The sequence below is a fragment of the Pleurodeles waltl genome, chromosome 6 (genome assembly GCF_031143425.1).
Source record: "Pleurodeles waltl isolate 20211129_DDA chromosome 6, aPleWal1.hap1.20221129, whole genome shotgun sequence".
Classification (NCBI taxonomy): domain Eukaryota; kingdom Metazoa; phylum Chordata; class Amphibia; order Caudata; family Salamandridae; genus Pleurodeles; species Pleurodeles waltl.
In genome coordinates, this window is record NC_090445.1 from 244,637,756 (window position 1) to 244,662,401 (window position 24,646).

General features: G+C 44.3%; 1 protein-coding gene across 1 annotated transcript in view; it reads left to right on the plus strand.

The window, feature by feature from the left end:
• The window catches only part of ACE (angiotensin I converting enzyme), a 160,071-nt gene extending 140,702 nt beyond the window's left edge, over window positions 1-19,369 (plus strand). Inside the window, exons 21-25 of the mRNA XM_069238010.1 lie at window positions 713-857; window positions 6,253-6,351; window positions 8,157-8,279; window positions 12,579-12,760; window positions 17,988-19,369. Of these exons, the coding sequence (XP_069094111.1) occupies window positions 713-857; window positions 6,253-6,351; window positions 8,157-8,279; window positions 12,579-12,760; window positions 17,988-18,184 (746 nt within the window). The 3' untranslated portion in view covers window positions 18,185-19,369. The remainder of the gene's footprint in view (window positions 1-712; window positions 858-6,252; window positions 6,352-8,156; window positions 8,280-12,578; window positions 12,761-17,987) is intronic.
• Window positions 19,370-24,646: the final 5,277 nt, after the last annotated feature.

A 24,646-nucleotide genomic window follows, 5' to 3' on the forward strand; every position in this document is an offset into this window, starting at 1 on the left:
GAAGACATGGGTTCTTGAGGAAAGAATGTGGTCATGGCGGTGGTGTAGCAGTGAGGGAAAGAGATGTGACCTTGAAACACGATGAGTAGTACCAAATGAATGCCCTTGATGCATGGATGCAGCATTATTAAAAAAAAAACAAGTGTGATACAGAGGGGGACATGTGATAATGACGCAGGAGGTGTGGTCTTAAAGGAGAAGCTGGTATGTCGACTGAGGCAGTGAGATCTTGAAGGAGGAGGCACAGTCTTAAAGGAGGAGGTGTAATAATTAATGAGTTAGTGTGGTATTATATTATATTGGTATTATATTGACTGAGGTGCTGTGATCTCGGAGGAGGAGGTGTGATCCTAAAGGAGGTGTGATCTCAATTGTGGAGATATAGAGATTAATAAGGTAGTGTGATTTTAAAGGAAGAGGTGTAATCTTAAAGCAGGGGCTGTGATTTAAACAGGAGTTGTGCTCTTGAAGAAAGATGTGCAATATTAAATGGAGGAACTGAGACATTGATACTTTCTTGTGTTTTCATAAGGTCAAACAGTGATCTAGTAGTTGGTTAGACACTATTCATGACGTCGGGTGGCCATTCCCAATATGAGATCATCCACTGCTAGTGTGTGGTGGTAAATAAAGACAGGGAAGGCCAATTTTATTTCTATGCTGCCTCTGTGTTCATTCAACTTATGCCATGTGTGTTCTTCACTAACTGTAGAGAGTGACATTAACTACCTGATGAGCATGGCCCTGGATAAGATTGCCTTCCTGCCCTTCGGGTATCTCATGGACCAGTGGCGGTGGAAGGTGTTTGATGGGCGGATCCCGGAGGCGGAGTATAACCAGCAATGGTGGAACCTCAGGTGAGCATTTGCCTTTTGAGTGTAGTGGGACAAGTAGAAGTGTATTTACATCTAGGAGTTCTTGAAACCCCTTGTTCCCCCACAATGAACCATAATATCAAGATCAGCCAACCAAACCTCCACACTGATCAATGAATTTAGTTCAGGAGTGAACTGAGTAGAATGTTGCCTGTTTCTTCACTATTCATCCGAGTGTCCTTCTCAGATGAAGGCGGTTCTTGCATCTCTCTCAGCTTGCCTGGTGGTTCACCATTTAATATGGTGTACTATCATGTCTAACCAAGGAGTGCAGCATTAGCTGGTTAGATTGCACTCATAGTAGACCCAGCATTTGAAATATGTAATATTTGTGTTCAATTGGAAATATCTGAAAGTATAGTCATGGAATGATCAGGTGAAGTTTAATTATTGTCAGATCCTTAGAATGTATAGCCACCCTGAAAAGATAAGTGTAGTCAGTGTAGTATACATAATTTTAGTGATGTCTTTCTGGAGCTGCTGTGCATTGCTACATAGAAATCGAAACTTGAAGTCTGCATTATCTCTAAAACAAAATATTTCAGAATGCACGTGTCAGTGTGTTTATGGAGTCTTCAGGCAGAGTAAGACCTCAGCTGAGTGTGAAAAGCGCTACTCACATGACAGTTGCAAGCCGAACATGAGCAGTACAGGTCCACACACGCCTAAAAGCTGAGTATGAGCAGGGCAAGTCTCATTTATTACAAACGGGTTGGGAGCACTAATGACACCTGTGATTCAAATGTGAGAAGGTGTCAAAAACTGGACACAGGGAATGTCTCTCTTCCTCCCTTCTTGATTGCCTGAAGAAAGGGCGATTTGTGCCACCCTGTACATAATATACACATGAAATGTATCACACCACATTCAGAGAGTCAATGCCAGAAGGAAAAAATTCACTAATGTCAGAAAAAACCTCCTTGGCAATATTGATAGTTCTTGATTGAAGATGAAGAGTTTTACAGGCATCAGAAAACAAGACACCAAAATTACACTGAGCCAGAGTAAAGTAAGGGACGTGCACAGAGGCCTGATTATGACATTGGCGGATGTGATAATCCATCACAAATGTGACGGATATCCCCCCACTGTTTTACAAGTTCCATACAATATAATGGAACTTGTAATATGGCAGGCAGGCTATTTGTCCCGTTTGTGACGGAGTATCCCATCCGCCAGGGTTGTAAACCATAGTCTTCCAGCCAAAAAGTCCAATAGAAAAATAGAAACATCAGGAAGCAAAAGGCACCTAAGGTTAGTGATGAGCACAACAAGAGACAGGGGATTTAAAAACATTGCTACTCACCCTTCTCAGACCAAAGCCTCTTTATATAGGTTAAGCAGAAAATGACATGGAAGGGAAATGGTCCAGCATGGTCTTGGACAGGAATATATGATATTACAGTGAAGTCAAACACCATATAGTACACTTACCACATCTCCACTACCACCATTACACTTACAATGCATTCACTTTCACCATTACAATGCACACCACACCAATGCATTAAAGCACACCTCCAGCATATCTGTTCACATACACTAACATATATATACACATGTGTGTAACTATAACTTGGGCGTTTGCCATGCGCAGTGATGTCATTATTAATATAATTTCTGATGCAGTGAAAGACAAATGTGAATGTTGTAGTTAATTCAGTTTAATAAATGGGTGAATTTCAGTATTTTTACTTGAGTTTAAAATGACATTTTTTCAATTTACATTTTCACCTACCTAAAATGTGACTATATTCTTTGTTTTTTCAGTGAATTTCTCAGGTTTTGTTTTTTTAAATAAAATGTATATATATAAAGTAAGGTATTCCCATGCCTAACTATAACTACTACTGTTGTTTTTTAAATGAATTTCTAGAATGTTCTTAATGTAAAGTAAGATTTTATAACCATACCTAAAAGTCCCAGCCCCTGCTGTTCAAGGTGTGGGTTTGGACACTCAAACCCCCACAGGCAGCTAACTAGGGAGTGACCCATAATGTTCCTCATTGCTGGCAAACCCCCTACAGCTGTGCATTGCCAATGGACACCCACCCATCTTATTTTTGTATTTTGCTTTTGTCCCACGATAAACTTGTGGTAATCTTGCTGCAATTTTGAAATATTATAGCACAAGTTTTCAGGGTGTGCTGAGTGCCGCGAGTGCACCACGAGTTCATGGCAATGTGAAAAAAAATATTTGTACTTTGACTCTGAGGAGGTTCGCCTAGGAACTCTATAAGAGCCAGGGGCTCAGGGTACCACTACCATGCCCTCTTATGTTGTTGTTTTATTTTAATATTCATGACTTGAGTCCCTGAGTTCTGAAATGGTGGCTACAACATTTCTCTTCAGGTTACAACTAGCTGATCACAGCGCACGGTCTCGTAGGACTAATCCAGTCCAGCGGGATTAGTCAATCCGAATGATTCATTTGTTGTTTTTTGACCTGGCACTCACTGAGTAGTAATGTGCCACTAGATAGCTACACATTTTGAATCATAATTACTCCTAAATAGCTGAACATGTTTTCACAAAATCACAAAAAGCACACTTTCTGGGTAAAGATTTAGTGTAATTCAGTTAGACCATTTTGGCTGTAGCAATGTCTAAAGTTCCCATTGGAAATTGCATGGGGAAAGCACTTTTTGGGACCCTCTTTTTTCTCGGCCCCCACTTGACGTATGTTAGAAATAGGGTCCTCGGTTGGCAGTCAGGTTACCCCCTGTCCAAGCAAGGACCCTCACTCTATTCGGGGTAAAGGAGAATCACACTCAGTTAATCCTCTCTCACCCCTTTGGTAGCTTGGCACGAGCAGGTAGGCATAACTTCAGAAGCAATGTGTAAAGTATTTGTACCAACACACACAGTAATATAGTAAAAACACCACAAAATGACCCAACACAGGTTTAAACAAATAGCAAATATTTATATAAACAAAACAAGACCAAAATGACAAAAATCTGACATACACAAGTCAAGTTATGAATTTTTAAAGATTAAACTCAAAAATAGCGCTTAGAAACACAAAATGCTTCAATTAGGTGATAACACAGCGCCGTAACAGAAAAACGAATTTGGCAGTATTTCACTGTTAGGACATGTAAAACACATACATACATGTCCCACCTTTATCATACACTGAACCCTGCCCATGGGACTACCTAGGGCCTACCTTAGGGGTGCCTTACATGTATGAAAAGGGAAGGTTTTGGCCTGGCAAGTGGGTACACTTACCAAGTCGAATTGTCAGTTTAAAACTGCACACACAGACACTGCAGTGGCAGGCCTGAGCCATGTTTACTGGGCTACTTATGTGGGTGGCAAAACCAGTGCTGCAGGCCCACTAGTAGCATTTGATTTACAGGCCCTGGGCACCTCTAGTGCACTGTACTAGGGACTTACTAGTAAATCAAATATGCCAATCATGGAAAGTCAATTACACATATATTTTACATAAGAGCAATTGCACTTTAGCACTGGATAGCAGTGATTAGGTGCCCAGAGTAATAAAAACAGCAAAAACAGAGTGCAGCACACATAAACAACCTGGGGAACAGAGGCAAAAAGTTAGGGGAGACCACGCCAAGGAAGCCAAGTCTAACACGGGACCACCCCAAAACTTTCCACAAAGGAGCTGTGGTTCATGAATCTTTATTCGTGAAGATTCTCAAAGGTCACCAATGTTTTTAGCAAAACAAAAAATAAATTTCCTATGGCCACTCGGTCCTAGCTATAACTAAGCAGTGGCTACCACTACTTATCACTAAACACATATATATGTAAATGTATGCTTTTAAATGTATATATATACATATATATATATATATATATATATATATATATATATATATATGTTAAAAACTATTCTAGAAGAACAGACTTTGATATTAGCAGATTTGGAGTGTGGTGGTGTTGTAAAGTGTTCCATATAAAGGAACTGCACTCCACCTAAAATGTTGGATCTACAGAGGGTTCCCTGCTTCCTTTTTGCATAATTTATGCAGCACTCAAGCTTGAACGAGCTTTGTTTTGACTTATACTTGTTGCTCCTGTATGTCTGGACAAATCTATACCTCTGACAATCTTTAAGAAGTTTGAACCACAGTGGTTGCTTTTATTCATTCCAGGTTGGCTTGGGTGATATTTTACCAATCCAAAGCCGTAATATGGTGTCTGGAACAATAAAGGGCTTTTGTTTTTTTCAGCTTGGTGTAGGTGGCATTTCCTAATCCTATGTTTAAAGATTTTGCTGTAAAAATGTATAGTTCAGTGTGGAATACAAAGGAACTGCTCTCCACCTAAAACTTGGCAACTACCCAGGGTTCCCTGCTTCCTTTTTTTGTATGTGTATATATATATACATATGCATACATTTATGTATATTAGTGTGTGTGTATGTGTGTGCATGTGTGTGTGTGTGTGTGTGTATATATTCACCTAAAAAATACAAAGGTTAAAGGGATGTCATAGGTAGGTGATACTGTTAATTAAAACAAACCGCTTTAAACTTTACAAAACCATTGTAATTTATCAACTATAGTTATCTCAAGTAACTATAATTCTTGGCCTAAAACAATTATAATGCCTACCCTCATCATGCACAGTGTTGTCATCAACGATGTAATTTGAGATGTTACAGTGATGTGATCAATGATGTAATAGAACAAGTTATGAGTGATGTAATATGGGAGATAATTAGCAGTGCATGGCGAGGGTGGGAGTTATAGTTACTTTAGGACCCGAGTAGGCAGCGCTTTGATGTTGTCTGCCATTCAAGTGTGAGCAGCCGACATGCCTCTACAGAGGCTGAGCACAGCAGTGTCAGATTATAGAAGAGCTGGCAGTCTACTTGACTAGCCAGTGTCTGCTTAACATACAGTCAGAGAAAACTGTCCTTTTACATCATTTCCACTGGGATGTGGTGGATTTGAGACGGGCATGGCGTTTTACACACTCGACAACAAAGACCTCCCTTTGAAAAGATCTTAATTTACGAAAAAAACACAACAGGCCGAGATTTGTTCTTGGCTAGACAGTACTTGTTAATCACCTATGAAGCAGTAGCAAAATGCATCTGTGGCCCTACATGAAGTACATTTAGTGCAGATTTCAGCTCATTCCCCTGGGTGCCAAAATATGCATAAAGTCACAGAATACTAAAGGGATTAAGCTAGGGTTCTTTAGTGAATAACGAATATAAAATAACCTTCCTTAAGTTCACTCACATTACAAGACACTCATTTAGTTTTCATTGACAATCAAAATACCTGTATTAGGCAGCAGTTTCAGGAGTATGGTCTAAACATAGCCGTGAGTGAAGGCAGTAGACAATCACTTATCTTCATCTTCACTGCTTTTGTTCCTCTTCCCCATCCAGGCTGAAATACCAAGGATTGTGCCCACCCGTGCCCAGGTCAGAAGAGGATTTTGATGCCGGTGCAAAGTTTCACGTTCCTGCCAACGTCCCCTACGTGAGGTATACTGACATAATATGCTATTATGCCTACCTGAAAAATAAAGCTGCACAGGAAGCTCATGTGATTGCCACAGTATATGCATTGAAAGTGACATACTGACCGGGGACAGTGAGTACTGAGGACTGGCTGTGGGATCATGAAATGCAATGGAGTGGTGTCTACTCTCCCCCTTCTAAAAACTAAAAGGGGCTTCTAGTGAATGATGTCATAATAGGGTTGAATACCCCACTAGTTAACCTTAAGTGGAAAATAATCCAAAGCACCCTTACACAATATCCGGCCTTATTCTCAAAAGGCACTGCTCACAACAAACACATTCTCATCTGTGCGCAATTCATGCTACGTTTTATGCAGACTTCGCAAACACCATAATCATTCACAGTCTTTACCACTAAATCAGGTTTAGAATATCATTAAAAGTTGCAATGAGTTCAGGTGTTCTGCGTGCTGAGGAGAGCAGGCATGAGAGCTTTCGGAATAGTGTTAAGGCTATAACTCCAAGTAGGCGTCAATAGGTGTCCATGTATATGGATACATCAGGAGGTCTACGCAGCCTCCATATAAATGACGGGACTTCCCACCCTAGAACATTATTAATTTGAACTACTTAACTTAGTAAGTGGAGTGGAGGTGGTTTCCTAGTGAATAAGCCCTCCGTTAATCACATTTAGACTTATGCTTGGAATTGTACTCCTCTATCTGTTGCACAAGTCTCTCAGGCACTCCGCTTTTAGTACACAGAATTATTATTTGGACTGATTCAATATTTTGTTAATTAATTAAGTGCTTCATTACTTAGCTCTCAATGATACTTGTTGGCTGGGCTGTTCAGAATGGTGGAATTTGTGATATGGACACCCAGACCACTTGGAAAATTGAAAGAGCAATACACAAGTACCGAAGACTGCCCTGACACTGCAAAGTCCCTTGGGTTCAAACTGGAACCCAATCTCACGCTCAAGGAACACTGTGGCAGGAATACAAAAGATTAAACCATTCCTCATAGAAGGCGAATTAAGAGCTTTTGTTCAAGCCCTCTTATGGTTGGATGATGGTAACACCCAGCTCCATGTCCTCCTAGACTGACTCTACATGCAGCAGCATGTCTCATTCGAGGCCTGGAAACATATGATCACATCACACCATAGCACCATCTTCAAAACAAGCTGCCAGCTGATTCATTTACAAAGCCATCAAGACCAGCACTCCGGTGTATCTTGCGGAGAGGTTCACCATCTCTGACAGCTGTTGGCACAGTCCCAGCCGGGACACCAACTAGAATGGAGACAGTGAAACTTGAAAAAGAAAGAAAACAAAGTAATCAACTTATTCCATCTATACATCCAGGACCTGGAACAACATCTCCATATCTATCAGGGCCGCCCCAACTCTGCTCCAGTTCAGTAAAGGGTTAAAAATGCACCTCCTTAAAGAACACTTCATCATGGCACACAGTTTACAGACCAGCAACCTGTCAAATCACTTGCTGACTGTTTCCTTGCAGTTGACCCTGTACAACCCTTCACTGCCCTTGTCTATGTTCCCCCAATACATATACTGCATAAATGCATACATACAAATGTGCATAAATACATACATACACACATACATGCATGCATACATACATGCACACATATGTATTCTAAAAGGAACAAGAAATGTAACTTTGCTGAGATCTGTGCAATGTTATTGATAAATATTCTTACCAGGCCACCAACGAGGACCCTAGAAATTGTACCTGCAGGCTCACGGATGTATGGGTCTTGTATCAGTCACCATGAAATGTCTTTTATTCAAACTTTAGGTACTTTGTCAGTTTTGTGATCCAGTTCCAGTTCCACGAGGCCTTGTGTAAAGCAGCCCAGCAGACAGGGCCACTGCACAAATGTGACATCTACCAGTCTAAAGAAGCAGGAAAACTTCTTGGGTAAGTAATGGGAAGTTGCATCCCAGAACTGAAGCTTAAGTGTGTGCTCTGAAGGGCTGCTCATCTTGTATCATGGAGCTTATTCTAGGGACACCGGAAACACAAAAGGGTAGGTAGGGTTTTAGGGCTCCGGGAAGGCTAGTGTAAGAGGCAGTAAAGGGTTTTTAGGGTTCAGGGAAGAGTGAATAAAGGAACAATATGGGGTTTTTAAGATCCAGGAAATAGTAACGTTAAGGGGTAGTAAGTGCTTGATAGGGTTCATGGTTTTTTAGAAGCATTAAAAGGTAGTTAGGGGCTTTTGGGGTTTAGAGAAGGGTAGCATTGAGAGGGTTGTTCTCTGTTTCAAGGTTTCTGGGATGGGAAGCACTAAAGGGTAGTGAGACTGTGAGGACTGAGTCAAGGCACACTTCAAAAGCTGCAGGGTTACTCAAGATGTTGAGACGGTGACGTTCGAGTAAAGGCATACCTCAACGGCGCAATACACCTAGGATACCTGGATTGTGGGGATTGAGTCAAGGTACGCATCAGGTACACACCAGGCATTGCACATGTAAGCTGGGGAGTAAAGTCACACCTTAATATTTTCATGCATGCATTATTAGTGATTATTCCCCATAGGATGCTTCAGTTCAGATACACTAGAAGTGAGGATCAAGTAATACTGCACGATGCTTGGGTGTGTTCCATGGACTGTGTCATGGGTGTATTTGTGCACTATACATTAGGAAGTAAGCAATGTAAGTAAGCTCGATGTTTAGTAATGTGCTATGTCTTATACTGTGTCAATTGCAGGTTGTAATAATATGTAGCGTGTGATGATATGCAGTGCACTGTGTAGCACATTTTGGGGGTGATTCTCACCCTGGCGGGCGGCGGAGGCCGCCCGCCAGAGTTCCCCCCTCCAGAATACCGCACCGCGGTCATTAGACCGCTGCGGGTATTCTGGGTTTTACACTGGGCTGGCGGGCGACCGCCAAAAGGCCGCCCGCCAGCCCAGTGTAAAACAACCTTCCCACGAGGACGCCGGCTCCGAATGGAGCCGGCGGAGTGGGAAGGTGCGACGGGTGCAGTGGCACCCGTCGCGAATTTCACTGTCTGCAATGCAGACAGTGAAATTCTTTGTGGGGCCCTCTTACGGGGGCCCCTGCAGTGCCCATGCCATTGGCATGGGCACTGCAGGGGCCCCCAGGGGCCCCACGACAACCCATACCGCCATCCTGTTCCTGGCGGGCGAACCGCCAGGAACAGGATGGCGGTATGGGCTGTCAGAATCCCCCATGGCGGCGCAGCGAGCTGCGCCGCCATGGGGGATTCAAATGGGCAGCGGAAAACCGGCGGGAGACCGCCGGTTTTCCACTTCTGACCGCGGTCAAACCGCCGCGGTCAGAATGCCCAGCGGGGCACCGCCAGCCTGTTGGCGGTGCCCCCGTCATTTTAGCCCTGGCGGTCTTGGACCGCCAGGGTTAGAATGACCCCCTTTGTGTTGTGATGTCTGTGCTGAGTTTTCCCTACGTTGTGTCTTGTATATGCACTGTTTTGTGTACAGTGTATTATATGCTACAGTAATGATTATGATGTGTGCTTTGTTGCGCAAAAGTGTTTTATACACACATGCTATGCGGGATCTATGTACACACAAATGTGTGTACATGTGCATGCTGTGCAGTATTGTATTTTTGTGGTGAGTGATTAACATTTTGCAATTTACCATCTGATGCTATCCACACTTTGTGATGATCTGTGACTTTCAACGTGTGTTGTGAAGTTGAGAAATGCACTATACTATTTTGTGTGCTGTCTCTTATCAGGTGTTATGTTGTTATGATTGATGGCCACATTATTAATTTTATTTTGTGATAATCCACACAATGAGCTACCAAGTTCCAAAATGAATCTGCGCTTCAGTGCGTCCTAAAACAAGATGCAGGTCTGCACTGCAGTACCCCTTAACATATCCTTGACATAGGCCTGCAGTGCAGTGCTCCTAAAGCAAGATGTGAACATGCAGTGCAGTACCCCTTAACATATCCATGACAATAGGCCTGCAGTGCAGTGCTCCTAAAGCAAGACGTGAACATGCAGTGCAGTACCCCTTAACATATCCATGACATAGGCCTGCAGTGCAGTGCTCCTAAAGCAAGACGTGAACATGCAGTGCAGTACCCCTTAACATATCCATGACATAGGCCTGCAGTGCAGTGCTCCTAAAGCAAGACGTGAACATGCAGTGCAGTACCCCTTAACATATCCATGACATAGGCCTGCAGTGCAGTGCTCCTAAAGCAAGACGTGAACATGCAGTGCAGCACTTCCCTTACATACCCATTAAATGAGCTTGCAATGAAGTGCCTTTTAAAACTGTGACCTGCAGTGCGGCACCCCCAAACATATCCATGAACATGCAGTGCAACATTTCCTAAGCCAAGACGTGGACTTGCAACGCAGTACCACTTAACAACATCAGCCTGCAATGCAGCATCTCACTTAACATGTGCCTGGCAGCCGGCGGTAAGCTGGCGGTAACATCGCCAACAGGCTGGCGGTGTTCCGCCAGCTATTATGACCGTGGATCAATAGCCACGGCCATACCGCCGGCCCCTCCAACATACTGTCAGGCTTCCGCCTGTGGGTCATAATCCCCAAGGCAGTCTGTCGGTAAGGGGGTCTTGGGGTGCCCCTGGGGGCCCATGCACTTGGTATGGGCAGTGCAGGGGCCCCCAGGCACAGCCCACTCGCGCATTTCACTGCCCGAATTTCGGGCAGTGAAATGTGCGACGGGTGCTACTGCACACGCTGCACATCAACATTGCCGCCGGCTCTATTACGAGCCGGCTGCAATGTTGATGTGACTTTTCCGCTGGGCCAGCAGACGGAAACACTGTTACACTGTTACACGGAAAAGTCATAATAGGGAGCCAGAAATACCACCAGCACTGGCGGTATACTGGAGCCCGCAGCTTCGGTGGTTTTTGGCCAAGACCGCCGAAGTTGTAATGAGGGCCTTTTTCTTTCATAAACACTCTCAAAAGAGAGTGTTCTATTTGTATTCTTTGTTTATGTATATACTTTAACCCTGTCCCTTTGGGGGCGTGAGGTGTATCTCATTAATTTATTTGGAGTGTCTTTTACTGAGCCAAGGCGTGGACTGTTCTGCAGCACCCCCTAATTTATCCATGACATCAAATTGCAGTGCAGTGTCTCCTGTCTAGGCCAGTGGCGGGCGGCAGTTTTAGGAGGGAGGGGGGCAGACGGGAAGCACACTCACACCCATTCTTTCACACACACACACGCACGCACATCCATTAACAACACTCATCAACATTCAAACATGCACGCACGCACCAAACATTGATTTAAAAAGATCACACACACATACACTTACCTTCAGCCTCGGCGGTCGCAGGAGGGTTGGGACTGCTGCCTTCCCTCGCTGGCTGACCCCCAACTATGTCACAGAGTGGGATGGGGTCAGTAAGTCTGCTGACCCCACCCCACTCTGTGATGAGGTGTCACTGATTGACACTCACCCGGGGCGCTTCAGGGCTTAAACCTGAAGCGCCCAGGTCGAAGTCAATGGGTGACGCTTCCCTTGTCACCCGGGGGAGGGCCTTGAGGCACATTGGCTGAGCCAAGGAGGTCACACCCACACGAGCTGAGACCTCTTCAGCCCAGCAAAGTTCAGCTCAGGCAGCCAGGAGTCAGCGCAAATCGCACCCGTCTGCTCCTGGCTGCCTGACCTGAACATGAAGAGTGTCTGTCAGGCTGACCTTTGTTCAGCCTGACCGGCACTCTTCATTAGGGGCAAAAGGTGGGGGGGGGGGGGTGGCCCCTCACCCTAAAGGACAGGCTTTGCCTGATCTAGGCTATGGCGTGGATGTGACGTGCTCTGCCCTTAAATGGTCTAATAGCATCAGCCAGCAGTGGAGTTCCTTCTACAACAAGATGTGGACATGCACTGCTCCACCTGCAGTGCAATTCCCCCAAACGTATTCATAACACAAACACAACATGGACTTGGAATGCTAAACCTGCAGTGCTGTACCATCACACATTTCCATGCCATGAACAAGAAATTGACATGCAGTGGCGTACCCTTAAGCGTAGCCATGACATCAGCCTGCAATGTAGCATGCCCCAACATCCATGATATGAAACTGTGGTGCAGTGACATCTAAGCGAGCCATGAAGTGGACCTGCAGTGCAGTGCATTCTCAGAGCATAATTGCTAGTTTTGCAATACTGCATTGCCTTTTGCCGATCACACTAACCTAAATGATGGGCTATTCCTCCCCTCTGCAGAGATGCCATGAAGTTGGGTTACAGCAAGCCCTGGCCAGAGGCCATGCAGATGATCACAGGCCAGCCGAACATGTCTGCTGAAGCTCTGATGAAGTATTTCCAACCACTGACTGACTGGCTGATTGAGCAAAACAGGAGGAATGGGGACACTGCTGGCTGGCCCGATTACAACTGGAGCCCTGGTAAGCTATGTGAAAGGGAACTGGTCAAAGCAGAAACGTCATCTTGACTTCGGTGTGATGTAAACCACCTTCAAGCCTCCCTTGGGGGCATCCAATAATTACAATTACTTCATTTGTCTAATAAGAGGGAGGGACACTGAGCTGTAGCAGTAATTCCTTACCTCTAAAAATAAATGTGTGGAACTTGGCTCAAATTCCTACCATCTACTGGCTAACTACGATATTGTACTGTCAAATCTGTCACAGGATATTTTTGTTAAGCACATTATTGTTCATTGTATATTACTCTTCATACCCCATTATGGTGTACTGAAGTGCATTTTCTGATGGGCTGCTCTCTACACTGTGGGAGCTGTGCATGGTTGGCAGGCTTGCATTTCTTGTAACCCTCAGTGGGAAGTGTTTTGCTGTCATGTGTGAGTGGCCAGAGAGGTACTCTTATTTTCTCAGGACATAGCACTCAGCAGTGTGATGGTGTAAGAGGTGTGTAAAACTCAATGCATTGTCAAATCTGGACTTTGGAAAACACTAAATTGAATCTCGCAATTGCATGCTATAACTCTCTGTGTAATCCCTTCCCATCCAACGTCTCCCTTAGATTTCATTTCATTTTTCTCCCATACCATGCCACTATATCATATTTAAGAGATGCAATATTATGATTTCACAGAGTACTGAGTGGAGATAGGGGCTCTATATGAGTACTCAGTGGGACATTAATTCACCTGCTTATCCACATCCTGGCACACGTAGCATCACTTATACACTTGCTCACTAATTTAGCTACTGGCTTATATACCAGGGATTGGTAGAACTTGCAGATTTTCACTCTGTGGAATTCACCAGAGTTACAAAAAGCTCTGCGAGGCTCCATGGAGTTCCACCAACAGGCAGAAAATGTGCAGCTTGTGCTGCTATTTCGTGCCAGTAGTTCTAGCAGTGCTGAAAAGTCAGTGTGAACGGCGCCATGCATTGTGCAAGACCATGCTGCCATTGGAGTTGATTGTGCTGCCACTCAAGTAGAAAATGTACTGAAGCAGTAGCAAATCTACTCGAGTGGCAGCACTCCGACCTCGGCTGCTCATGCCCCCCCACCTCCGCGGCTGCCCGCATTACAAAATCATGCTTGGGGACACCAAATCTTTCTCACGTTCACCAGCTCTCATTTTCTGGAGCCTCGCAGGTGAAAAATTCCGCCACGCTGCGACTGGTGGAATTTGGCCAGAACCATGCATTAAAAGGTAATGTGGAGTGACCACAATTCAGCTAATCCCATGGTTGGAATGAAACAGTCTGCCCAACCCTAATATATACAAATTCTAAATTTTAACACACTCACTCACTGTACCACACACTCCTGTGTTTCACTTCCTGTATACATAGTAATCATTTTAAAATATGTGTTCTTTCCGTTCAGATATAGTGTAAGCTTCCAAAGCGCCAATAAAAAAACCTTACGGAATCAGAGTAAAAGTGAAAAGCGTAATTCCCTAGGCAGAGTGACACAACCTCTGTTACTGAGTGGGAGGAGGCTAATGGCTTCCACTATGGGTGTGAGAGGTGCAGTACTGCTGAGATGCAGTATTTCCAAAAAACCCAAATGTGCCTATAGTGTCTCTACCTTTTGTTAAATGGTATACTGTATGTGATATAGGGGGTCATTCTGACCTGGCGGTCGACCGCGGAAGCACCGCCAACAGGCTGGCGGTGCTTCCTGGGCCATTCTGACCGCGGCGGTAAAGCCGCGGTCAGAAAAGGGGAACCAGCGGTTTCCCGCCGGTTTTCCCCTGGCCCAGGGAATCCTCCATGGCGGCGCTGCTTGCAGCACCGCCATGAGGATTCCGACACCCTTCCCGCCATCCCGTTCCTGGCGGTTTTTACCGCCAGGAACAGGATGGCGGGAACGGGTGTCGTGGGGCCCCTGGGGGCCCCTGCACTGCCCATGCCACTGGCATGGGCAGTGCAGGGGCCCCCTAACAGGGCCCCATGATGATTTTCAGTGTCTGCTTTGCAGACACTGAAAATCGCGACGGGTGCCACTGCACCCGTCGCACCCCAGCAACTCCGCCGGCTCCATTCGGAGCCGGCTTCATCGTTGCTGGGTCTTTCCCGCTGGGCCGGCGGGCAGCCTTTTGGCGGTCGCCCGCCGGCCCAGCGGGAAAGCCAGAATGGCCGCCGCGGTCTTTTGACCGCGGTGCGGTCATTCGGCGGTTCCCGCCAGGCGGGCGGCTACCGCCGCCCGCCGCGGTTGGAATGACCGCCATAGTGTTTAAACAGTCCATGATCTGCTGAATAACAAATCACTATTCAGCCTCTAAGAAGCCCAGAAGCGCAGATCATGTGCCAACATTCCTTTATTAAGGGTGTTTTAGGCTTATGGGTGCAGACAGCACTTTCATAGGAATAAATAAATAGAGGATCCCTCTTTTGAGATATGAGGTGCAGAATTTCATGATACCCGAACTACCCATTTCAGGTGTCTCCAACCTTTTTTATAATTGAGATCTGGTGTTCTATCAATGTGCTACTAAAAATAACACTTTTGCAAGATAACATCATTTACCATCATAAACAGGATTACCTCTATTTCCTAACCCAGAGTTCCATGCATATCATAAAATGTTTTATAAATAGGAATGTTCTATAAATAGGAAATACTTCCACACGAGTAATGAAACAGCAGCCAAGGCAGCAAAACCTTTTGACACCAACGAAAAAACACCAGCAGTAAGTTTCTATAACTCAGCAAGAATTATCATTCAAATATCATCTTTACCAATATGTTTGTGGTGAATGTGAGTTGGCAGGTGGGCCACTAACAATCTGGGGCAGTGCAGGCCAGTGTCCTAGAGGAGGACCCACTGCTTAGGAAGGAGTCGTTTTGATGGAAGTGCTTCTACTGACATGACGCTAGCACTTTCATAAAAATTGTAATGCCGTGACTCACACTTCATGTATTTCAGACACACATTCACAAAGTAAAGGTTTGTTCTGAAATGCAAAAATACAATGTCCCTAATCAGCAGGAAGGTTTCTCCCTCTGTGTTTTGTCATTGATCATTTTCCTGCTGGGCACGCAATGCCCGATATCTCTAGTACTTGGCATGGCGGTACTAGGCCTGGCCAGGAAAATATGCATCAGACACCCGCACAACATAGGGTGCGGCTTTCAATACATTGCCCTGGTGGCCTGCGGTAGACGGGCTTCTGAGCCAGCTATTTCTATCATAGGACTTTAGCTTCTAAATAAGGGGAGCAATCCATGACAGCAGGACTCCCATACTCGCAGCCTCTAAATTACACCCTTTGTCTCTAAATATCAGCTTCTCCTGTAATGTATACATTATGCTATCAAATACAAGATTTTCATTTTTGGTAAACGGTTAATTCTGCCCATACCTAAGCCTACCATTCCCTGAAAAATACAAACACTCGATTTAACTACTTCTAGGTGAATGCACATTTGATCTCTAAACATCATTTTGTCATTTTCATCACTGCCTCAAATAGACACAATCTCCCTCACATGCCCCCGTGTAATCATCACGTCAGGGATGTCTAACATAATGCAACAGATGCCCACAATTTGGAAAAGGTGCTGTCATTATGTGAGATGTGCCCAGAATATGCCAGCAATGATCAACCATTGGCCAAGGTCACCGGTGTGCCATAGTCTGAAAAAACGGGCACTATCTGCCAGGGAGAGTCACTACGTAAAGCATGCACACTCACACCCAACAAATACAAAAATAAAATGTGAATGTACTCACATATACCATATGTGCACTATTGTGCACTCACACACCCATTCCTCAGTGACAAGTAAGGAACTTACCTATCTCTGCTCCCAGTCTGAACCCTACTATTCCCCACTTCTGGACTGAGCCTGTATTCAGCTCGTCCGATCGTGCTCCCTATGCCTTATACTCGAGCTGCTGACCTATCACCCTCATTCTTCTTTTTATGACTTGTGGTTTTGCCCATGTTGCTTGCTCCATGGTGTGTGCTTGTGTTCCAGTTACTACTCAAAGTGTGTGCATCCGAGTTTCATTAGCTCTAGCAAAATTTAAGAGTCCGCACATCTCAGTTCAAGGCCCTCTGAATGACCCGCTGGGTTGGGCTTCAAGTCCGGGGCTACTTATTGACACCTGCAGAGCTGCCGGTAACTCACAAGCAACTCATGGGAGACCCCCGTCTTAAATAAATCTATCAACTGTCTTCTTTGGATACCCTGTACCTAGTCCCTATGGCATTCCTAACTCTGAGCGCACCCACCAGCTAGGTACATGACAAACAGGCCAGTGGGCAAGTCAGTTATCTGTTGTCTTGAGGGAAAAGGTTCCATTCTGTCTTCTCTAAAGGGAGCAGGCTTGGGAACTAGACTACCCCCATCTGAGAGAGAAATAAAGAGAGTCTCTCTCTCTCTCTCTTTCTCACTCTTTCTCTCTCTCTCTCTCGCTCTTTCTATCTCTCTCTCTCTCTGATCTCCACATATTGCCCATGTCATTGCCTCTGAAATGGTGAGAGGTAACTCACTAGTGGCTTATTCACAGCCTAATGCCCACTGCTCCAGATCATGTGATCCTCCATCTTGGGAGTCATTTTCAAGGCATGAGCTTCTCTAATGGTGCATCATTCAGGGTGCAGGGCCGCTACATTACCAAAGTCTTTGTGTCATTGCGGTTCTGTCTTCTCATCCTTCTCTCTCTCGCTCAAACAAAACATCCCTACTCAGTCTGACCTCACCAATGTATATCAGTCTACAAGGTCAGTCACCCTTTCAAGCAGATTGGTAGCTAGATCCTGTCCACCTAGAACTTAAACTCACCCTTCTCTTGAAAAGGGGTAGATGCCAGTTACCCCAGCCCCACTGGGATGTGTCTGCCATCTCAGAGGGTTACCAGTAGCATGCTCTCCGTTCATAATCACCCTGATGTTACTGATGTGCAGCCTAGTCACTGCTCACACTTTCTGTAGGGAAGAACAATTGAGCCATCCCTTTCCCTACTTGCGCCACTTTCATGGACCATCTTTGTGATTAATATCTAGAAAACCTGGCACCATTCTTTGTGGATAGAGATTTCCCAAAGCGTACGTTGTTTCAACATTAGCCGTGCCTGTGGAGATCCGAGGGCCAAACATCACAGTAAATTTACTTGACTCTGACCTGTCATTACAAAAGCATTTTGAACATTAACTTTCACCTCTTACCCCACTTCTTCTCCAGTTCAAGCAGTGGCAGAGAGTAAAGTCAGTTTCCTGGGGATGTCCCTGGACAGCAACCAAGCCGCCGTGGGGCAGTGGATACTGCTGGTTCTCGGTCTGGCTCTCGTCATTACCATCATCGTCCTGGCAGTCAAATTCTCCTCCATCAAGCGAAGAGCCAACAAGTCGGCATCAGAGACGGAGCTGAAGAAGTACTGAGCTGATGTCAAGTGGTGGACTTTGGAGGCAGGTGGACTTGGTGTCTACCCAAACGCTCAGCCAATCAGAGCACAGGACTCTTTCTTTCAATCAGGTCCTACCTTTTTGACTATGCAAGAGCCAAAGTACATGTTGATTATTTATAACTAACAATTCTGATTCCATGCAGGCCCTATACCAACAAACGGTTCTAGTCTATTACTTTGTGGTATGACCAGAATGGGCATCTGAGCTTTTGACCCTGTACAGTCCCTAATTTAAAATGTATGTTTTCTTAGGTTTGGAGTAGGGCAGGGCTTGGGAGGATGGAGTACTTGACATGTTGGGTTTTACTTTTGGTAACCTACAAACCACAGAGAAAGTATGTTTGTTTGATTTACATAATATTGTCAATGCTTCACCAGCGGCTGTAAATGACTGTTCAATTTGTAATGCTATAAAAATACCCAAATGTGCTTTTCCTTTAACATCATCAGTTTCCTGTTCCCTCCATCCAGTTTCCTTGCCACTGTGGAGAAAACAATGTTTGAAATTTTCAAAAGTTCGGCCTGCTTAACTGAAGGTGCTACTCTCTTGTTCATTATTGCATTCCCACCTCGTGTGTGAGTCCATACTGTCAAGAACAGCATTCCCAGTATTGGAGACTGAAAAACAAGGGTTTGGCCAGAGCCAATTGAGCCTTCTCTTTATACCTGTTAAGTTTACAAACTCCAACCTGTGGACGTTAATGCACTTAGCTACTCCCACTGAATATGCAATCACTCTGCCAGTAATAATTGATTCGATGCCATCATTAGTGAACTGAGTGACATCATCAAGCAGTGCTGCTGATGTCATTCACAACGAGAAACCTGTATATGTAGGCAATGATTCCCAGATGGCTGGAGCCAGGAATAAGCCACGTTTGGCCTCAGGAGCAGAAAAAGAAGAATGTTAAACATTTCATTGTGATCGCAGGAATGCAAGTGTGCATGCCCAATGCTATTGCTGCATTAATGGGAACAAACGGAAAACACTGCCAATATGTGTTTTATCCCTGTTACTGAGAAATTTGCAATGCAGTTTGGAAACCAGAGGTCAGTGAGCTGAAGGGGCGGTTGAAAGCAGAGCATCTTCGAACAACATTTGTGATACGTTTTGATTTGAAATAAATATACAAAATAGAGTGCCGAGTTTTCTGGAAAACCGTATGGATGCTTTGCGTTGTTTTTTATCCTCATGAAACTTATTGAATAGAACTGGCAAGTAGTATGCTCAAAGTAACACCGGATCAGTACTGGAGGGTAGACCCTTTCCTGGCACATTTAGAGGACTTACATGTGGGATATGAGTCACAGTGGTAAAGAGTCCTTGTGTGGAAGTCAAATCACTTACCTTTTCTAATCTCTTCTCACTAGCCCTATGCACATCTGCAACCTATGTGGGCATTTAGCTTGCCTAGCTTAAAACTAAGATAATGTTTATGATTTTGGCCACCATCAAAGGATATAGGGCATTAGACCGAGGAGCAAGACTGGCGGTGCAGGCCAGACTATATGGACAGTTGTTCAGAATGTGCACATATTCATTTTGGCTGTTTGTGGTCCCCAGTGTAAATGGAGTCTAACAGACAATCTCACAGCGGGAGCATCTATGTATGTGGTACATGGCAGCACACTGAAATCGGTTTGGCCAATCTAATCTCTACACTCTGGTCTAAGGATATGTACACTAGGGACTGGTGGGAGTATTATGCCAGGCATGAATGGGAAAACCAGGCTCATTGGTGTGTAATTGGAAATCTAGATCACCTGTTAGTAATGATTCACTTAGAGGACACCGATCTGTCTTTGCCAAGTAAGAATGTAGCCCCCTGGTAGTATTCCTACTAACTACAGGTGCTGCAAAAAAACACTATGGCCCTCAGTACAACTTTTGCAGTCTTTTTACAAGACCGCCAAATCCGCGGGTGCCAGAAGACTGCCAGTGCTGCCAACCATATCACAGGTACTGCCGGATTTCCGTCACACTTTGGGCTCTACCACCTGCACCGCCCGCCAGTAGGACACCGCCTGCCATAATATAGGCCATAATATGGCCTGGTGGTGTCCTGCTGGCAGGTCACTGTCGGCGGTGGGAGCGCCCCTTCCCGTTTCCTGCTGGACAACCTTCTCCCCAGAACAGGTAAGCTGTCTACCAGTGACAGGGAAGAAATTCCCTGTCACCAATAGCCTTTCTGCCATGGTTTTTGTGGCAGTGCTACCTCCATGGAAACCATGTCGGAAGGCCGGCTCCTAATACCTCCGGTGGTCTTCTGCCGACTGCAGGGTCGGAGATGATCTTCTCCGTCCCGGTGGTTCAGACCGCCATGGTGGTATGAATGGAGATGTGGTGAGTTGGCAGAGGCCAACCTGCCACACTCATAATATGATGGTCTGCACTGCCAGCCTGTTGGTGGTGGGACTGGCACATTTACCCTGGCACCTATGTCTTGGGTTTGTCCATTTTGAAGACTTTACTTTTCCTTTATCTGAACACTTCAACTGGTGTCTAGCATATGGTCAAGCCCTGTGCCCAACTGCCTGTGGGTGGGCTACTCCAGCTGTGCTAGACCTTCATTATTTAGGAGTGGGGTTGGTCACAGAGTCTTGCCCTTGGCTTGGCCCTGCACCTAGCTCTCCATAGACAGTCAACCTCTTCATGTTTATACCTTTTCTTAAAATCTATTTTTCCTTTCAAACTTGTCCTTAAGTTTTTATATCACATTTCATATAATCACAATTCAGTACAGAATTGTATTATGATTTTAATATATTCATATATATATTCAATTTTAATATGTTCACATATTTTCCAAATAATTAACATTCTAACACTGTAATAATTATAATTTTGTTACATTATCAAATTTAGCGTAAGTATACCTCACCTTTTATCTTTTTACATGTATATACATACCTGTGTATTTGGAGGTTGTGAGTGGCTATCTTCTGAAACCACCCCTATTACATTCCCAGTAGAAACAAATCCCTCCCCATCTCTACAGTCTGCCACACCCCAGGAAAATAGTGGATCACACAGCAGGTAGACCCGATTATGGTTGGCATGATTAGTTGAGATATGTGTGGTAAGTGCTGTTAACATACGTATTGCAATTGCAAGTAGTGTGATAGGCACTGCACACCAGTGCTTAATTTAAGCCATTGATTTCCAGTGGTTTCCGGTGCTCAGCACTGACACTTAATTGTCAGCACCGGCTCTACTGATGGTCCACCACATGGTACTGCTGTCTGTCAAATTTTAAGATTAGCACTACAACAGTATTTAATAAGTCAACATGCCTTAAAATTAATAATAACTATCGCTCACACCAATATTATAGCTTCAGATGGCCGGAAAGTCGATATTCCAGCTTTGAAAGACTCTGAACAGGCTCTCCAGAGTAATTTGGAACAATTGGAGAATAGCTCAAGGAGAAATAACTTGAGAGTCCTGCATGTTCCGGAAGGAGCGGAAGGAGACAATCTGAAGGCATTTTTTGTATTGCTCTTGAAGTCCATGCTCTCGTTAGAGGAGAGTGAAAAAGAAATCACACGGGACATTCAAAGGATACATAGAGACCGTTTTAGGAAAAATCCAAATAATAGCAAGCCTCGGAAAATCCTAATCAACTTTCTAACGTATGGTTTGAAGGAAAAAATCTTGTTGAAGGCACTTAAGTTGAGAACCATAAAAGCGCAGGACTTTTCCTTTGAGATTAAATCAGACCTATCTAGGATCACTATCAATAGGCAGTGGGAGTTGGGGCAGCGACTCAAGGAATTTAAAATGTTGGGGGCTTCTGCACTAATTAAGTTTCCTGCTATCCTTAGTGTCATGTTTAATAATAAGATGTATAATATAAGGGATGGGAAGGCTGCGGATGAGTTGCTGGCAGCTTTCAAGTCTGGGGTCAGCGCTACTGTAAAGTAACACCTTTGGTCCTCGCCCGGGAGACACGTGCGCTCTAACTGTGGACCTATCTCGGTCCACTATTCGAAGGGGGTTCCCTAAGGAAGCGGTGGGAGGGGGGGGAAGGAACGGGTCACAGGTTGGGGAGCATGTGGGAAAAAAAGGTTCCTCTTTCACCTCAATTAATGTGGCACCCAGTTGGTAGTGGTTAGTGAGAGTAGTAAATGCCGGGACCCCAGGGGCAGTTCTTTCCAGATACTTTCTTGGAATGTTAATGGTCTTAGATCAAAGGGCAGGAGAGATAAGATTTTACAATATTTAAAAGATTCCCCAGCTCAAATTTGAATTCTACAGGAGACTCATTTAACTAGAGAAGAGGGGAGTGAATTGTTTAAAAAGCAAAAATGGCTTCATTCTTATGCTTGTACAGCACACAATTTTAATACCAGGGGAGTGGCTATTCTAGTCAAGCATGGGATTAAGGAAAGATTATTGGAGATCTGGTCTGATCTGGTGGGTAGATGGATTATAGTTAAATTTCAAATTTATAATAGAAGATTTACAGTGGCTGGGTTCTATGGCCCGAACTGCGATGATACAGGCCCTTTGGAAAAGTGTTTTCACAGTTAGTAGATTTTCCCAATCCGGTTATAATCGCTTGAGACTTTAATGTTGTGTTAGATAACAAGCTAGATTGATCTGAGAAGTGCAGATCCTTAGGGACTCCAAAATCCCAACATTTTTTGAGAGGAATGATGAAAGACTGGGGGTTAAGTGACTTATGGCGGCAGAGAAAGTGGAATCTAAGGGATTTCTCCTTCTACAATAAAAAAATACAAGCATGCTTCTCGTATAGATTATTTTCTTATTGATATGAGGTGGAGGGCCTGGTAGACAATATTACTTATCTGCCCACCCACCTCTCAGATAATGCAGCGGTGACACTAGATTTAATGTTGGTTGTTGGGTCTGGCGGTAGTAGGTGGACATTTGACCGCATGCTACTACAAGATCAGGAGGTTTTGGATCAGTTACAAATAGAGCCGGAGGTCTTTTTTAAAGCCAACCTGGGATCGGCTCTGCTAGCAGTGGTATGGAACACTTTTAAAGCGGTTAAGAGAGGCAAAATGTTGAGCATCGCCAGCTATAAGAATAAGCAGTTTAGGGTTGGTATTTTTCAGTTGGAACAGGAAATACTTAAAGTAAGGAGTCATTTATTGGTGAGTACTAAGAAGGAGGAGGTTGAGGCCTTGGAGAATAAGTTGAAGGAGTTGAGATCTCAGCTCGAGGAGGTGTTACAAGCTAGGGTTGTTAAAAGAGTAGAGGCTAATAAACTAGCTCAATTTGAATACGGTGAGAATGCAGGAAAATTACTAGCCTGGAAATGCAAGCTTGATCTAGTGAGTAATTATATCAAGGAAGTAGAGATAAATTAATTAGGCGAGAGATCATCAAGTAGTGAGGAAATGGATGTTGCTTTTCAGTCTTTCTTTTCTGATTTATAAAAAGAAGAGGTCGAGGTAAGAGAGGATATAGGTAAATGATTGGCGCATGATATACTCCCATCTATTTCACAAGAGGAGCAGATTTTTTTGATTAGCAGGCTCTCTGCTGGGGAAATTAGGAAGGTGTTGATTGGTAGGAAGGACGGTAACGCACCTGGGCCAGACGGTATTTCTATGGAATTTTATAAGACGATGGCTGAGTTAATAATTCCAGTTTTGGTAAAATTATTTGTGGCGATTTTTGAAGACAGGGCCCCTATTCCGGGTTCGTGGAATGAGGCTACGATAGCGCTAATTCTGAAATCAGGTAAGAGTCCGCTTAAGTGCGAGTCATATAGGCCTATCTCTTTGCTGAATTGTGATTATAAAGTATTCGCTAAAATACTTGCAGATAGACTCAGCAGAGTGGTGGGTCGGTTAATTCATGCAGATCAGAAAGGGTTTATCAAGGGTAGATTCCTACATGAATTGACGTATAACCTAGTGGGGGCCATAGACATGGCTACATCTTTTGAAATGCCTCTGGCTGTAATTACTCTTGATGCAATGAAGGCCTTTGATATATTGAACTGGAAATATTTAGCTTACATTTTGAGATCAGTTGGTTTAGGAGAAAATGTGTCTAGAACAATAGGTCTTATATATAAAGACTCTATTGAAAGAGTCCTAGTAAATGGCAATCTTACAGAGCCTTTGAAGATAACGAGGGGCACCAGACAGGGTTGCCCTCTTTCCCTGTTATTATTTGATCTGTATATAGAGCTATTGGCAAGGAAAATAAGGGGGAACTTGGTTATTGCACCCTTCAATTGTAACAGCTGGGTGAAAAAGGTGGCCCTGTATGCTGATGACCTTTTAGTATATACTGCTGATTTACTATCAGCCTTGCCTATGAGGCTGACCTTAGCTGAAGACTTTGGCAGAGTGTCGTGGTATCCAGTGAATAGTGAGAAAACAGAGGTTATGGCTTGGAAGCATAAGTCGAAGGGACAATTACAACTGAAGAGAGAAAATAGATATTTAGGGA